Source organism: Colobus angolensis, unplaced genomic scaffold, assembly GCF_000951035.1.
Source record: "Colobus angolensis palliatus isolate OR3802 unplaced genomic scaffold, Cang.pa_1.0 Scaffold2, whole genome shotgun sequence".
Classification (NCBI taxonomy): domain Eukaryota; kingdom Metazoa; phylum Chordata; class Mammalia; order Primates; family Cercopithecidae; genus Colobus; species Colobus angolensis.
This window is the reverse complement of record NW_012115154.1, coordinates 9107831-9122392: the sequence shown is the minus strand read 5'-3', so window position 1 is coordinate 9122392 and position 14562 is coordinate 9107831. Positions and strand designations below refer to the sequence as shown.

The 14562-nt window shown below is 36.6% G+C and overlaps 1 protein-coding gene across 1 annotated transcript in view; it reads left to right on the top strand.

The window, feature by feature from the left end:
• The window catches only part of BRAF (B-Raf proto-oncogene, serine/threonine kinase), a 206708-nt gene that overhangs the window by 113150 nt on the left and 78996 nt on the right, over positions 1 to 14562 (top strand). The window contains exons 4-5 of the mRNA XM_011941290.1: positions 9983 to 10086; positions 10917 to 11019. Of these exons, the coding sequence (XP_011796680.1) occupies positions 9983 to 10086; positions 10917 to 11019 (207 nt within the window). The remainder of the gene's footprint in view (positions 1 to 9982; positions 10087 to 10916; positions 11020 to 14562) is intronic.

Sequence of the window (14562 nt, the reverse complement as noted above, 5' to 3'; positions counted from 1 at the left end):
CAAGAAAAATTACAAAGATTTTTGAACAATGCTCTAATAATAGAAATCGGGCAGAAAAGAGAAAGTAGCCAAGATTATTTCCTCGAGAGATGGGAAGATGTACAAGTTCTCCAAGGATCTATGACACAACAGGAGAAAGAAGTGGAGATAACAAGAATAAAACTGAATGCTCTAGGGACACAAAAGGGAAATATTGAAGATAGGTAAGCTATCTTCAGTATCTTCTTCGTTTTTAACTTTATTCCTAGGTAAGCTATCTTCAGTATAAGATAGACTACGTAAGATAGGTAAGCTGTCTTCAGTATAAGGTAGCCTAGGTAAGCTATCTTCAAAATAAGGTAGACTAAATGAAAGGATTGTAATATCAAGAAATGTGATAGTAGCAAGTCCCTGGATGTGGCCTTTTATATCACTAAATGAAAACCATACTTATAAGTTGTATATAGTGTTGTAAAGAAAGTTGCCTGTTTTAGGTATTTCAAAATTGGTAACTTTGGTTTAACATTTAGAAAATATTGTTCATAAGGTTTTTTAACTTTTTGTTTAGAAAATTTAAAATACTTGGCCGGTGCCGACGTGTTGGCTCATGCCTGTAATCCTAGCACTTTGGGAGGCCAAGGCGGGCGGATCACCTGAGGTCAGGAGTTTGAGACCAGCCTGGCCAACATGGTGAAACCCTGTTTCTACTAAAAATATAAAAATTAGCCAGACGTTGTGGTGCACACCTGTAAACCCGCTACTCGGGAGAGTGAAGCAAGAGAATTGCTTGAACCTGGGAGGCAGAGGTTGCAGTGAGCCAAGATCATGCCACTGCACTCCAGGCTGGGCAACAGAGCAAGACTTCATCTCAAAAATAAAAATAAAATAAAATACTTATATGGAAAAGTATAAAGGACAATATATTAAACAGCTGTGTTTAGTTGCCTACAATGAACAAATACTATTTTTTTGTTATATTTGCTTCATATTATACATAGAAGTACAAATTTAGGTTCCTCTGCCAGTCCCATTCCTCTGCTGAACACCCGTCATCCCATCTTGTCCCCAAAAAGGCAGTCACTATGATAAGTGTGAGGTACCTTCAATCATATTTTTATATTTTATTATATATATGTGTTCCATAAGCCAGTGTTTTTGTTTTTTTAATTTGTAAGGTGATATGATACTATATGTATGTAATGGTCAGCATCTCATCCTTTTTATTCAAAATTATGATTTCAAGGTGTATGTATTTATATGTTGATACATACAGATCTATTTCATTCAATGCTATTATCAACGTATTCCAGCTTCTTAATATACCACAGTTTTTCTCCATTGATGAGCATTTAGGTTATTTTCGGATTTTTTTGTTATGACAAAAAACAGTGATGTAATAAGAACATTCTTGTATTAGTCTCTTGGTACACATATAACAAGATGTCACAAACCTGAAAGTGGAATTCCTGGGACAGGGAGTATCATTTGAAGAGACTGTCCTTTCCCCAGTATATGTTCTTGGCACCTTTGTCAAAAATGAGTTAACTGTAGAAGTATGGAATTATTTCATTGTTCTTTATTCTGTTTCATTGGTCTGTATGTCTGTTTTTATTCCAGTACCATGCTGTTTTGGTTACTATAACTGTGTAGTATAATTTGAAGTGAGGTAATGTGATTCTTCCAGTTTTGTTCACTTTGCTTAGAATGGCTTTGGCTATTCTGGGCCTTCGGTAGTTCCATATAAAGTTTAGGATTATTTTTCTATTTCTGTGAGGAATGTCTTTGGTATTTTCATAGGGATTGCATTGAATGTGTAGATTGCTTTGGGTAGTATGGACATTTTAGCAATATTGATTCTTCCAGTGTCTTTCCATTTTTTCATGTGTTCTCTCCTATTTCTTGTATCAGTGTTTTATAGTTTTCATTGTAGAAATCTTTCACTTCTTTGTTTTTAAGTTTATTCCTAGGTATTTTATTTGTAGCTATTGTAAATGGAGTTACTTTCTTGATTTTTGTTTCGGATTGTTTGCTGTTGGCGTGTAGAAATGCTGCTGACTTTTGTATATTAATTTTGTATCCTGCAACTTTACTGAATTTGTCAGTTACAATTTTTTTTTGGTGGAGTCTTTGGACTTTTTCAAATATAAGATCATATTATCCACAAACAAGGATAATTTGACTTATTCTTTCCAATTTGGATGCTCTTTATTTTTTTCTCTTATCCAGTTGCTCTAGCTAGGACTTCCAGTAGTATGTCGAATAACAGTGGTGAAAGTGGGCATCCTTGTCTTGTTCCAGGTCTTAGAAGAAAGACTTTCAGGTTTTTTTCATTAATTATGATTCTAGCTGTGGGTCTGTTGTCTGACTGATGAAAAGTCTGAAACAGTACCTAAAACTACTAAATAAATTTTAACATCTATGGGATGATTTTAGTTCTGTGAGAACAGCTTATATCTATTTTGGTTTACTCAGTGAGTAGAGTAGTGTCTAATACTGAGTAAATGTACTGTAAGTATTTTTGAAAGAATGAGTGTTTGGGTTTACCATACCCTGGGGTTTGTAAACAAATGTCTGTTGATTGGTGTTAATCCTGATGGCATCCAAGGTAAAGGAATGGCAAAGGGAAAAGATAGGGCAATACTGAGTGATGCTTCAAAATCATGCCCCAGTTGTGCTATAATCAAGCAAGAAATGTTTATGGAATGGAAAGATTAAGGAAAAGATATGTTCTTATTTTAGCCAGTTTAGGAATAAAACTAATACCAGAAACTTTAACTTTCACCAGTACAAATAGTTTCAATGGAATATGTCGAAAGTAAAGGGACATCACTAGAGTAAATGCTAGACCTTCCCTCCCTTTTTATTTTTAGCAACAACAAAGCAGAACTAAGTTCTACAAGTGATAAAAGAGGGTGATCCATTCAATTTCTGTGTAGACAGGAAGAATAATACTTTTTACATATTGGTACAGTTTGGAAAAACACTTCCACTTACTCTCATTTCATCTTCATAGCAACTTGATGAGGTTGAATCCTATAGGAAGCAGTATTAGCTCAGGTTGATACTTAAATTACTGTGTTTAAATTTCAATAAAACAGCTATGGAATCGAGGACAGTCTTGGCTCCTAATAAACTCTATTCTTTGCCAACAGTGAAAGTGCTTCTCTGTTGCTTGGTGGGTTTTTTCCCCTTAGAATACTAATAAGGTAATTGATTAACTTTCATTTTTATTTTGATTTGATTGGGACAGCAATTTAGCAGTAAAAGATGTCACCTTTATAAATCCTGTGGTTTCTGGTTCTTGGCCAGTTAAATTCAGCCTGACCAGGAGGCGTGCTTAATTCTAAAATTGCTTTTACCTTCTGAAGTTTTTGTGGTATAGACATCCTCCTTTTTCTACTTTAATGAAAGCATGTTATAAGCAGATCATAGCAATCTTTTTTCTTTAAAACAATATTGTAATTAGGCCAGGTGCAGTGACTCATGCCTGTAATCCCAGCACTTTGGGAGGCTGAGGCAGGTGGATCACTTGAGGTGAGGAGTTTGAGACCAGCCTGACGAACATAGTAAAACCCCGTCTTTACTAACAATACAAAAAAATTAGCTGGGCGTGCTGACACATGCCTGTAATCCCAGCTACTCTGGAAGCTGAGGCATGAGAATCACTTGAACCTGTGAGGCGGAGTTTGCAGTGATCCTAGGTTGCATCATTGCATCAGCCTGCGTGATAGAGCAAGACCCTGTCTCAAACAAAAAAAAGGCTGGGCACAGTGGCTCATGCCTGTAATCCCAGCACTTTGGGAGGCGGAGGTGGGCGGATCATGAGGTCAGGAGATTGAGACCATCCTGGCTAACACGGTGAAACCCCATCTCTACTAAAAATACAAAAAAAAAATAGTCGGGTGTGGTGGCAGACGCCTATAGTCCCAGCTACTCGGGAGTCTGAGACAGGAGAATGGCGTGAACCTGGGAGGCAGAGGTTGCAGTGAGCCGAGATCGCGCCACTGCACTCCAGCCTGGGCAACAGAGCAAGACTCCATCTCAAATAAAGAAAAAAATGTAATCGATATAATAGTGCCAAAAAAGAACTTGGCGTTAAGTTAAATCATAAAATCAGAAAGCTCTGTATTTAAATTTGTATTCAGAATCTGTATATTGGCATGTGTATTCTGTGCCAGTTTATTTAAGATGTTACTGTATCATGAAATTTACTTAAAGCATGTAATAGTCTGCACTGTAAAACAAATAACCAAATTAATGTTCTAGCTCAAAGAATTAAACATATAACAATTTCGATGACCACCTAAATTTTAGAACAACTATTTTTTTTAAAAGACTTTTTAACTATGGAAAACTTATATGTTTTCCCTTTGAGATGGAGTATCACTCTGTCACCCAGGCTGGAGTGCAGTGGCACAGTCTTGGCTCACTACAGCCTCTGCCTCCTGGGTTCAAGTGGTTCTCCTGCCTCAGGCTCTCTAGTAGCCAGGATGACAGGAGCCTGCCACCATGCCTGGCTAATTATTGTATTAATAGAGATGGGGTTTCACCATGTTGGCCAGGCTGGTCTCGAACTCCAGACCTCAGGTGATCTGCCTGCCTTGGCCTCCCAAAATGCTGGGATTACAGGCATGAGCCACCACGTCCAGCCAACTATGGAAAAGTTTAAACATACACAAAAGTAGAGTAGTATGTGAATCATCGTGAGCTCATTAACAAAAGATAATTTCAATTCACTTTAAAAATTGACATGTGAAAGTTTGGACTCATGAATTTTGTTTTGGTCTAAAGTTTCCTTGGCAAATATTCACATGATTCCATTGACTCTGGCTCCTTTTTAAGGTAAGATGCTTTTTTATTTTTTTAAGAGAAAAATTATTGCTCTGACGAGCTAATCAAAGATATTTAATTTTAGATTTTGGAGGAAAGGCATAAACCTAGTTTATTACAAAAATACCTCTTTTTAGTTTTCCTCGTCTTAAAATATGAGACAACGTCCCCTCCCTTTCACAGGTTGTACTTGCATATGGTATTTATGTAAAGAAATCTTGTTTTAACCCCAGCCTAAATATACATCCAATTTTCTCTGCACCTTAAGGAGGTGTGTGTGTGTGTGTGTGTGTGTGTGTGTGTGTGCATGCACGCGCACACACACCTGCCTGTATGAATTTTCATGGTTTTAAAAATATAGACATAAATACAAATGCATTTATTTCCCCACTCTTCATACATAAGATATACTGTATATATCATTCTGTATTTTGTTTTTAATGTTTATGTAGGCCATTGTGGAAATTTTGTTTCCATACATAATTTTTTTTTGTATCTGTAACTACAGACAGTTCCATTGTATAGATGTACTATAGTTTATTTAACCAGTGATGTGTTTATGAACATTCAGGTTCTTTCTGGACTTTTAATGTACAATTAGTACTGTAGTGAATAATGTTGCAAATACATTATTCTTATATATTGCAGGCATATGTGTGAGATAGATTCCCAGAAGTAGGCTTGAGTAGGTCAAAGAGAAATTTGCATTTGTGACTTTGATAGATACAAATTTTGCTTCATGGGTCTTGCTTAATTATGAGATGTCTGTTTACCTATAGCTTCGTACCAGTAGAATGTTATCAAATTTTTGGATTTTTCCAATCTGATAAATGAAAAATATCTTCACAAATTTGGATTTGCTTTCCTCTGAGAGTGAATACATTTTCATATGTATGAAGGCCATTTCTACTTCTCTTTCTATGACCTCTCATATCTTTTTCCCTTTTTCCCTTGTGTTATTGGTCTTCATCGCAATTTTTCAGGAGCTCTTTGTGTATCAGGAAGCTAACATACCTGCTAAATGAGTTGCAAATGTATTTTTCATCGTTTGTACTCTTTTTACTTCACTTTTAATGTGTTTGTTTTGCCATCCAAAAGGTTTTTTTTAGTTTTATGTAGGTGAATTTAATATTTTTTCCCTTTATGACTTGTAGATTTTGCATCAGAGTTGTAAAAGCCTTTTTCATTTGAAGATTTGAAGGTGCCATGCTTTCTTCTAGTTCTTTTATGGTTTGTTTCACTCTCCTACCCTTCCTCCTTCCAGCATTTAAATATTTGATCTATTTGTAGTTTATTCTGGTATACAATATGAAGTATGGATGAACCTTTTTTTCTAGATTAGTTCCAGTTGTCCCAGCATCAATTATTTAAAAGTTCATCTTTACCCCATTTCAGATGTTGCCTTTATCTTATTCACACTTCCTTGATGTGTTAGGGTCTACTTTGGACTTTCTGTTTTGTTCCATTGATGTCTTCATCTGTTGCACAGGTACTCTCATGAAAGAACAAATGGTGTAAAAATTCAGCCTACAAAAGTGGAATTAAGAAGGACTGATAGATGGCTTGCCTTGGCAATAGAGCAGAAAACCAAATTTTTGCCTGTTGATGAAATATATATACAACTTAGGATCAGCATATGTAGAGAAGCGTGAGGGAGCATAGCCATATTTGAAGTGCATTCCTGGAGTGCCTGAGGGAAATTACCAAAGAGGCTGAAGGATAGATAGCTCTAAGTCGTTGGTGGCCTTTTATGAAACATTATGGAATTTGAATTTTGTCTCATAAATAATGGGAAAATTTTAAGCAGACTAGTGAAATGTAAGAGTATATTTTAGAATGGGTTAAATGCTGAGTTCAGTGCACTCAGCATGGGCTTCAGATTGCACAAACCCTATGAAATTTTGTTTCAGAGAGCACATTTGAGGCTTTCATTAGTTTCTCAGAAGTCTTTCTCCTCCTCCCACCCACACACACACACACACACACACACACACACACACACACACACATGGGTGTGCATGCACATGCATGCGCAAAAGTTAAGAATCCCTTCTTAAAAGTAAAAAAAACAGATGAAAAAGAAAAAAAGAATGTCTTCTTCAGAAAGATTTCTATGGTAACGTAAGATAGGATACATTGGATGGGGTTTAAAACCAAAAATCGGTCACCAGTCAGGAAATTTTGGCATTAGGCAGAAGATGAGTGTCACAAGGAAAAGTGAGCTTTTACTTCAGTTCATTATTTCTGAAAGGTTACAACCAGTTCTCATTGTTTGTAGTAGTTATGTTCTATAAATTCACTACAAACAGTTAGTGAACACTGAACCTTGCTCCTAGGGGAAATACAAGGATTATTATTATTTAAATGAGAAAAAAAAAATAAAAAACTCTCTGTATATTGGCCTCTAGATTGTTTCTTCCATTACAAAAGGTTGAGACCTATTGGCTTAAAAGTGTGCTTGCAGCAAACTAAATTTTTTGTACATCTAATTGTTTTAAACATAATCCTGATAAGCAGATTTTTAGCCACTGAGAGCCTGCCTACTTTGCAGTTCCCACAAAACTACTTTGCAGTCCCCACAAAACTATTTTGTACTCAACATCTATTAGATATAGATAAGATCAAATCCCAGGGCTGTAAAGATTCCAAGCTGCTGTTGCCCTTTGGAGCTCTTCGATACATAGACTCCCTCCTGGGTTGTCTAGCATTGTCAGCTAGACATATGAGCTCCCTCTCCTATTCACCTCTCCCCTGAGAGTCCCCTACCCCTCCTCTTCTGGACGATAGCCACTCCGCCTCAGCTTCTGGCCAGTCCTGTTTGGGTAGTGGCCATTCTGCCTTAGCCTCTGGACAGCATGCTTTAAGGACATCCTCTGCATGTAGACCTGTCAGTGTCACCCATTAAAGCTATGTATGCTACTGCCACCTCGTGGTCATATCTTTTTCCTTGATCAGACCCCAAATCCCTCAAATTGAAAATACAGTTAGGTTCCTACCAGCCTCTAGTCACATTTTCATCAGTCAGTCAATACATAACCTTGTTTTGTGTGTGTTTCTGTTTAAAGACATATTGTTGATTCATTAACATTGAACTCATGGCTGACATTACTATACCTCATGCCCGAAGGAAGCTGGCCTAACACATGTACTTAGTCTGCCAGGGACATTACAGCCTTCTTATGCTTACCAGCCCTAAACAGCACTTGAGCACTATGCTTAGAGATTATTTTAAACAGTAGAATCATCAACAAAAAGCACAAAAGTGAGAAAAAAGTGGCACCAAATAAGCTCTGCCCAGGATACTTGTTTATAGTATGAAAATTGAAACAAGAAGGCAAGAGATTCGCTGTTCGACCTCAGTTGGAGAGATGCATGCGTTAGATGACTCAAATATCTCACTGCTCTGTGCATGCCTATGAAAGCACTGCGAGTATTGACTTTAGAGTTACAAATAAATTTTAGCAAGTAGAGAAATTTGCAAGTATGGACTCCACAAGCAATGAGGATCAACTGTACCAATCCAGTCTCCTCTTTAATATTTACAATGATAAGCCCACTCCCTCGCGACAAACTTTTACCTTGCTGGATAGGTAAAAGTTTAGGTTTTGTTTGTTTGTGGTAATGTCTCACTCTGTCACCCAGGGTGGAATGCAGTGGTACGATTTTGGCTCGCCGCAACTTCCGCCTCCTGGGTTCAAGTGATTATCGTGCCTCAGCCACCTGAGTAGCTGGGATTATAGGCACCCGCCACTACGCCTTGCTACTTTTTATGTTTTTTTGTAGAGATAATGTTTCACCATGTTGGCCAAGCTGGTCTCGAACTCCTGACCTCAAATGATCCGCTCACCTCAGCCTCGCAAAGTGTTGGGATTACAGGTGTCAGCCACCGCACCCAACCTGGATAGTTTTAATGGTTATATTGCTTATATTGCACTACCTGCTGCATCCTGTTATTTCTGGTCGTAGATCCTAATTGGACTTTCTGGACTCTTCCCCCTTCAATATATTATTTGAATTCAGCTGTCTTATATTTACCTTTACCCCCATTTTTTCCCCTCTAGCATAAATATTCCCAGTTTCTTTGGAAACTTTTGGTTTGCTAAGCACCTTAATTTAAACAAATGGAACTTATTGTTACAAACTAATACTTCCCATTCTTCTTACACCTCCTCCCAATAAAAACTGTATCCTCTGTACTTACACTGCCTCACTTTACACCTTCAGTTCCAACTTATTCAGATTTGCCTGTGGGGGATGAGGCAAGGCAAAGGCTAGAGATATGGATAACTTTAAATATACAGAAAGATTACTTTCTTTTTCCCTTTCCCCTTCCCTCCCCCCTTTCCCATGTAATCTCTGCTTCTTTGTATGTTAGCTTCATTCTGTAACAGATTTTCTCAGTGTGTGGAGAGTATGTCCACTGAGGGCTCCAAATTTGTATCTTCTACAAATCTACAAAACTACAGTAGAAACAAGGACTTTTCTCAATCAGTGTCCATGTATCAATTTAGGGAAGAACTCAGCTGCTGTTTGGGTCGTATATATAGCCCTGGACCAGTTGCTCTTGCCAGGGGTATGGGAAACTGATTAGCCAGCTTCTGTCATCTGTAGTGACATAGAAGTTGTGACCCTTGATTGATAGCTTTTCTAGTACTATGTGGATTTTTAGAGAAGAGAATATTCCCAGAGGAAACAGGGCCACCAAACAACAAATATCAAGTATACACATTAAATTTTTTTCTTCCCGCTATGTTTAGGGCCAGTAAGATGTCTCTTAAGGACAGTCAGTGTGATTGACGGGTTATATGGTTTTCAGTTCTGAACAATATTGGATCAAAATTGATTTTGCTTTTAATATTGACATCTGTTATTTCTCAGTGATGGATATACTGTGTTGGTGGGTGTATTGTAGCAGATACTGTTATTTTTTGTTTTTATGTGTTTAAAAATTTCATAATTTTAATGAAAATTAATTTTGCTTTAAGTTGGTGAATAATAACACATATTTGGGTTATAATTTCCCTTTAGTATTAAGTTAGCTGTAGAAATGGTGTTGTGTCTGACCTAGTGACCCATTTGACTTTTTAAAGGTGAATTACTAAATTTTTTTAATGATATGAAAAAATGTAATTTGCTCCCTTTACCTCTTATCAATATATTTATGATACCATAGGTACCTGCAAGGTGTGGAGTTACAGTCCGAGACAGTCTAAAGAAAGCACTGATGATGAGAGGTCTAATCCCAGAGTGCTGTGCTGTTTACAGAATTCAGGATGGGTATGGTTTGTATGTGACGTGAAATTTTGTTTAAAAAGAAAATCACACATTAAATTTTGAAGTTTTCTTAGGATCTTTACCCAAACCTAGGGAATTTAAAGTCTACTTTAAGAAAAAGTATTAAATTAATATTGAGCCTGAAGAAATTTTGTAGGCCATATGAGGAGTTAAATTAAATAATTTTATATGACTGTAGTGTTTGTTACTTTGATCAAATAATTTTATTTGGAATTTAAGATTCTTACAATTTTTGAACCATTCAGAGTGTGATTTATTTGGATAATGGACTCTTACCCCCCTCCCATTTTTAATACAAATTCATAGTTTCACAAAAGTATATCAAAATTAACATTTTATGTTGATCTACTTTTCTTTCAGAAAGTATCTAACATTGTTCCAAGACCCTCACATTTTGAATCCTCTTTTTAAAAAAAAAAAAAGAAATCATTTTGGGGGCATGTTGTCCCTGTCTCTTGAGTACTCTTTTTCCGTGAATGGATAGATAAGTCCGTACCTGTGAATTTTTTTTTTTTTTTTTTTGGGACCCCAGGAACAATCCGTTTTCTGCTGTTGTAGGTCTTTTCTGGAGCTGACTTGAAGAAAAGAGTACATCTCTTTACCCTGCTGTTTGTCCAAGAGTGATACATTTATTTGGGGTAAACTTAAAATTAATTTATTGCCATTTAAATTTCTAACGATGGAATACTAGGGAGCCAAACCTCCCTCACTGTTACTAGCCCCTCGATAACCAATTTTTGTATCTTCAGCATGAGGTATATGAATATTTTTAGGTGTAATAACCAAGAAAGGCTTGTGTCTACATTTTTCAGAGAGAAGAAACCAATTGGCTGGGACACTGATATTTCCTGGCTTACTGGAGAAGAATTGCATGTGGAAGTGTTGGAGAATGTTCCACTTACAACACACAACTTTGTATGTATCTTTACATTTTTTTTGAAATGTCAAAAATGTTCAAATTTTATTGATTGAATTTTTATTTAAGGAATGTGAAATATGGATGAGTAATTTTGGAATTGACATTTTACCTGAGTTGAAATCAGTTGTTTTCTTTAAAAACTTATATTTAAACAAGAGTTTAATTTTAATCTTTATACTCTTTTTAATTTAAAAAAGTAATATGTATGCATTGTTAAAAGAAAATTTTGAATAGTGCAAAAGTATGTCAAGTAAAAAAAGTGAAAATACCCTCCTAGAGGCCAACATTTGTTTAGATTAACAGATTATTGTTCTGTCTTCCAAACTTTTTTCTGTGTATACAAACATGTGCTTGTACCTGTAAGCCCAAAGTTTTTTCCTTTCTTTTTTTCTCCCTTTCCTTCATTACTTTCTTTTCTTTTCCCTTTCTTAAATCAAAAATGGAGCCATACTATGTGATATTCTTTGCTTTTTTTTTTTAATTCAACAGGATGTCTGGACATCTTTTCATGTCGGTATACCTGGCTTTATTTTAGTATGGTTATGTAGTAATTCATAAGAATAGGAATTCAGTATATTTAACCATTTCTCTATTGATAGACATTTAAGTTTTTGTATTTTAAAAAAGCTGTTACATACAGGGCTAAAGAGGTCTTTCTGCATATATCTTGACACACTTGTACTCACCCTTGTGTTTCTGAAGGATAGGTTAATGGAAATAGAATGGCTGGGTATTAAACTCTCCTTGAGGCTTCTTTCTTTGTCTGGTTTTTGCATTTGCTAGAACCTAGCATAAGCCTAAGTGTCACCAGCATAAGGCCCAGAATGTGGGACCTTTCGTCTTAGAGATGGAGATCTACATAGAACTTGAGAACCTAGCCTCTAAAATGGCAGGCAGAAGCCAAAAGTTGTCTGTGAGTCAGGAATACATTTCTTTCTTTACTCTATATATGGAATTTTGGCCAGAATTTTTTCTAGGTGGATAGTTACTGCTACCCTTTAGGCGTCAAGTATCTTCCCATGTGTCTTGGTGATTAATCCAGCTGGGCTCTGAAAGCAGATGATTGATTAGATTATTTCATTTGGGGTTTATGTTTTCAAGCCTCCATTAGTAGTGAATAATCAAATCAGATTTGTGTTTCTGTAAGGCATTTTTTTTGGACAAGTGTAAGCTACACCTAATGTCAATCAAACTTTACTGTGCAGCAAATAATTTTAACATGTTGAATTTTGAGTGGATAAATTTTAAGATTTTTATTTAAGTTCTTAATACAAATACAGTTGAGTGTACATTTCATAGTGATTACTACTCTGTTTCTTAATAAGTCTTCTTAGCTAGCAATTGGATATGAGGAGATAAAAGAAGACCTAAGTTGCTAAGCATGAGAAAATAGCATTAAAATGATGCCTCAGGAAGGTCCTTGCCACAGAAGAATAGTGAAAGCAAACTGCAGATTGATTCCAGAGTATGGAAATTGTCACCACCTAGTTGGATACTTGCCAGTAAATTTTTATTGAGAACTTTCCATTTGCCAATACTATATCTTACCTAGGGATATGACAAATGAATAAGATAGTGTCGTTGCCTTAGAGTAGAGAGAAGATTTAATAAATTTTCATAAACATTCATAATTACTATGTTTGTATAAAGTTTTGTAGATGCACAGAGATTCCTAACCTGGCTTTTGAGGAGTCAAGAAGGTTTCTCAGAGACAGAAATATCTAAGCTTAGGCTTGATGGATGAGGAAATAAGTATCAAGTAAAGAGTACCCCAAACAGAGGGAACAGCAAGAAAGCATGTTACCTTTGAAAGTTTTGAAAGAAGTTCAGAATGGATGATACAAGGGTGAAGAGTGGGTTGTTAACAGTACTGTGGGTAGAATAAGAGTTATGGGTAGAATAAGCAGAGTCCAGCTCATGAAAATCCTTGTAAGCCGTATTAAAGATTTGGACTTTTCTGTAAAATAATTAGAAATGTAATAGTTGTAAGCATGGGGAGAAATGTGATTAGATTTGTGTGTTAGAATGATTGCTTTGAGTGCCATATAGAGGCAAGAGTAAAAAGCTGTGTTCCACTTAGAAAGGAAAAGTGTTCTTGGCTGTCTTGGGTTTTGCTTGGCTATTCAAGGAGTACTCCTTATGCCTCATGGTTTCATAGTCAGTTATAAAAGCAATCCCTTCAGAATTTCTCTATATCCCAAGAGTCCTTGGGAACTGGAAAGTGAGGAAACAAGATTTGAAACATATGTTTTGTATCCAGCCCTTCTCCTTTTTCTACAGACACTCAGTGTCTTCCTTCACACAGCCCCACACCTTACAAATTAATGCATGCAAATTGCCAGGACTGTGCCTCTCACTAATTTGCCTTACATATTTATGTACACTCAGATACTAGATTAAGTGTAAGTTATGACCCAAAAGAAAGATGTATCTTCCAGTGCTCATCTTTATTGACAAAGGTATACTTACAGATATAGGCTTATATTGCTTAAAATTTATGATCAAATGCATATCCACATGTTTTCTTTCCTTCAGATGTTTTGGTCACCTCCCTGCTTGGTTTGGTAAATAATGGCCACATAAAAAATTTTAAAGATTTTAAAATTTCTTGTATATTCAGAGACAAATGGAAAAATAACACAACTAGAAATAGGCACTTACCTGTTTTATATCCCCTGGAAAGTGATACATAGGAAAAAAGGTGAAGAAAATAAGAGCCACTTTTAAAACTAAATGTCCTCGAAAAGCCAGAATGTATTATGTATCAGGATGAATTTTTTTTTTTTTTTTTTTTTTGGGAGACAGAGTCTTGCTCTGTCGCCCAGGCTGGAGTGCAGTGGCGTGATCTCAGCTCACTGCAAGCTCCGCCTCCCAGATTCACGCCACTCTCCTGCCTTAGCCTCCCGAGTAGCTGGGACTACAGGTGCCTGCCACCACGCCGGGTTAATTTTTTGTATTTTTTTTAGTAGAGACGGGGTTTCGCCGTGTTGGCCAGGATGGTCTCTATCTCCTGACGTTGTGATCCGCCCACCTCAGCCTCCCAAAGTGCTGGGATTACAGGCTTGAGCCACTGCGCCAGGCCAGGATGTAATTTTCTTGAAATATTTTCAATAACTTTCTATTCTTAATGGAACAGAATGTGTAAATAAATGTGTATTGAAAATGGAGTTCTGGCTGGGCACAGTGGCTCATGCCTCTAATCCTTTGAGAGGCTGAGGCAGGCAGATCGCTTGAGCCCAAGAGTTCAAGACCAGCCTGGGTAACATGGCAAAACCTCAACTCTACAAACAAATACAAAAATTAAGTGGGCGTGGTAGTGTGCGCCAGTAATGTTGGCTATGCAACCTGAAGTGTGAGGATAACTTGAGCCTGGGAGGCAAACTTTGTAGTGAGTCATGATTGTGCTACCATACTCCAGCCTGGGCAAAACAGCAATACCCTATCAAAACTAAATAAAATAAAATGAAAAATAGAATTTTGAAATCTATTTAATATATCATTTAAAAATTACATGTAGCAGAATAGATTAGAAAGTTCTA